At 40.3% G+C, this 1,955-nt stretch overlaps 1 protein-coding gene across 1 annotated transcript; it reads right to left on the bottom strand.

Annotated features, from left to right (window-relative positions):
- Positions 1–229: 229 nt before the first annotated feature.
- On the bottom strand, positions 230–652 carry LOC138873202 (uncharacterized). The gene has a single exon (XM_070151643.1). It carries the CDS (start codon positions 650–652, stop codon positions 230–232), a length of 423 nt encoding a protein of 140 aa, XP_070007744.1.
- Positions 653–1,955: the final 1,303 nt, after the last annotated feature.

The raw sequence follows: 1,955 nt of genomic DNA on the forward strand, positions 1-1,955 counted from the left end.
TGATGCAGTCCGTTTCCATAGTCATCCAAAAATATCCTGCCCTCAATATCTTGTTGGCTAAAACGAAACCGTTCATTTGTGGTCCGCAAGTTCCAACATATATCTCTTCAAGCAGTTTGGAAGCTTCTTTGGCGTCAATGCACCATAATAACCCTAGGTCTGGAGTCCTTCTACACAGAATTCCTCCACTTTGGAAGAAATGGTTGGATAATCTTCAGAGTGTGCATTTCTAAGTATGATTTGCATGCTCTGGGTATTCTCCTTTTGCCAAGTATTCCTTGATATCATAGAACCACAGATTCCCATCTGTTTCTTCTTCAACATGAGCGCAATAAGCTAGTTGACTATGGATTCTTACTGGAATATGGTCGACGAAATTCTTGTTCGGATGTTGTATCATGGAGTTCAAAGTGGCTAGTGCATCTACGAACTTATTCTGGATTCTCAGAACATGTTTGAATTCTATCTTTATGAATCTTTTCATCAACTCTTGCACATAATATAGATACGGTAGTATTTTGGTATTCTTTGTAGCCCACTCTCCTAGAACTTGATGCACTAGAAGGTCTGAATCACCAATTACCAGCAATTCTGGGATATTCATATCAATGGCCAAATTAAGCCCCAAGATGCAAGCCTCGCATTCTGCCATATTGTTGGTGCACGAAAATATGAGTTTCGCGGATACTGGATAATGTTGACCTATTTCTAACACCAAAATAGCTCCAATACCCACTCCTTTGAAATTTGCATCCCATCAAAGGACATTCTCCAACTGGTAGGTTCCGGTCATATCTTCTCCTACAAATGATACTTCTTCATTGGGAAAATACGTTTTCAGTGGTTCGTATTCTCCTCCTACAGGATTTTTTGCAAGCTGATCTGCTAACGCCTATCCCTTGACCGCCTTCTAAGTCACATAGACAATATCAAATACATTTAATGGTATCTACCATTTTGCTAGCTTCCCTGTGGACATGGGTTTCTGGAAAATGTATTTCAGATCATCCATCCTTGATATGAGATATGTGGTATAGGCACAAAAATAGTGCCTCAATTTCTGAGCTATCCACGTCAAGGCGCAATATGTGCTTTCTAGCAATGAACACCATGCTTTATAGGGTGTGAATTTCTTACTCAAATAATATATGACCTGCTCTTTTCTTACCCTCTCATCGTGTTGTCCCAAAATACAACCGAAATCCCCATCTAATACAGACAAATAGAGTAGCAGAGGTCTGCCAGGTTTTAGGGGGATCAGGACTGGAGGTGTGGACAAGTATTCCTTGATTTTGTCAAAAGCTTTCTGGTAGTCTTCAGTCCAACTTGTTGCGGCATCCTTCTTTAACATTTTGAAAACCGGCTCACAGACCACGGTCGATTGTGCTATGAAACGGCTAATGTAATTGAGACGTCCCAAGAAACTCATCACATCTTTTTTGTTCTTTGGAAGTGGTAAATCCTGGATAGCCTTGACTTTTGACGGGTCTATTTCAATCCCTCGGTGACTGATAATGAAACCTAGCAATTTTCCAGCAGTGACTCCAAAGGCACATTTTGTGGGATTCCGTTTCAAATTATACCTTCAAAGCCGATCAAAGAACTTCCTCAAGTCTGCTAAGTGATCTGTATCATTCTTGGATTTGATGATGATGTCATCTACGTGCACTTCTATCTCTTTGTGTATAATGTCGTGGAAAATAGTTGTCATCGCTGTCATATAAGTGGCCCTAGCATTCTTTAGACCAAATGGCGTCATTTTATAGCAATACACTCCTCATGGTGTAATAAAGTATGTCTTCTCGGCATCTTCTTCACCCATCTAGATCTGATGATATCCCGCAAAGCAATCCACAAAGTATTGGAGTTCATGCTTGGCACAATTGTCAATTAGTATGTGTACATGTGGCAGCGGGAAATCATCTTTGGGACTTGCTCTATTTAAATCTCGATAG

This window comes from Nicotiana sylvestris, chromosome 7 (assembly GCF_000393655.2).
Source record: "Nicotiana sylvestris chromosome 7, ASM39365v2, whole genome shotgun sequence".
Lineage (NCBI taxonomy): Eukaryota > Viridiplantae > Streptophyta > Magnoliopsida > Solanales > Solanaceae > Nicotiana > Nicotiana sylvestris.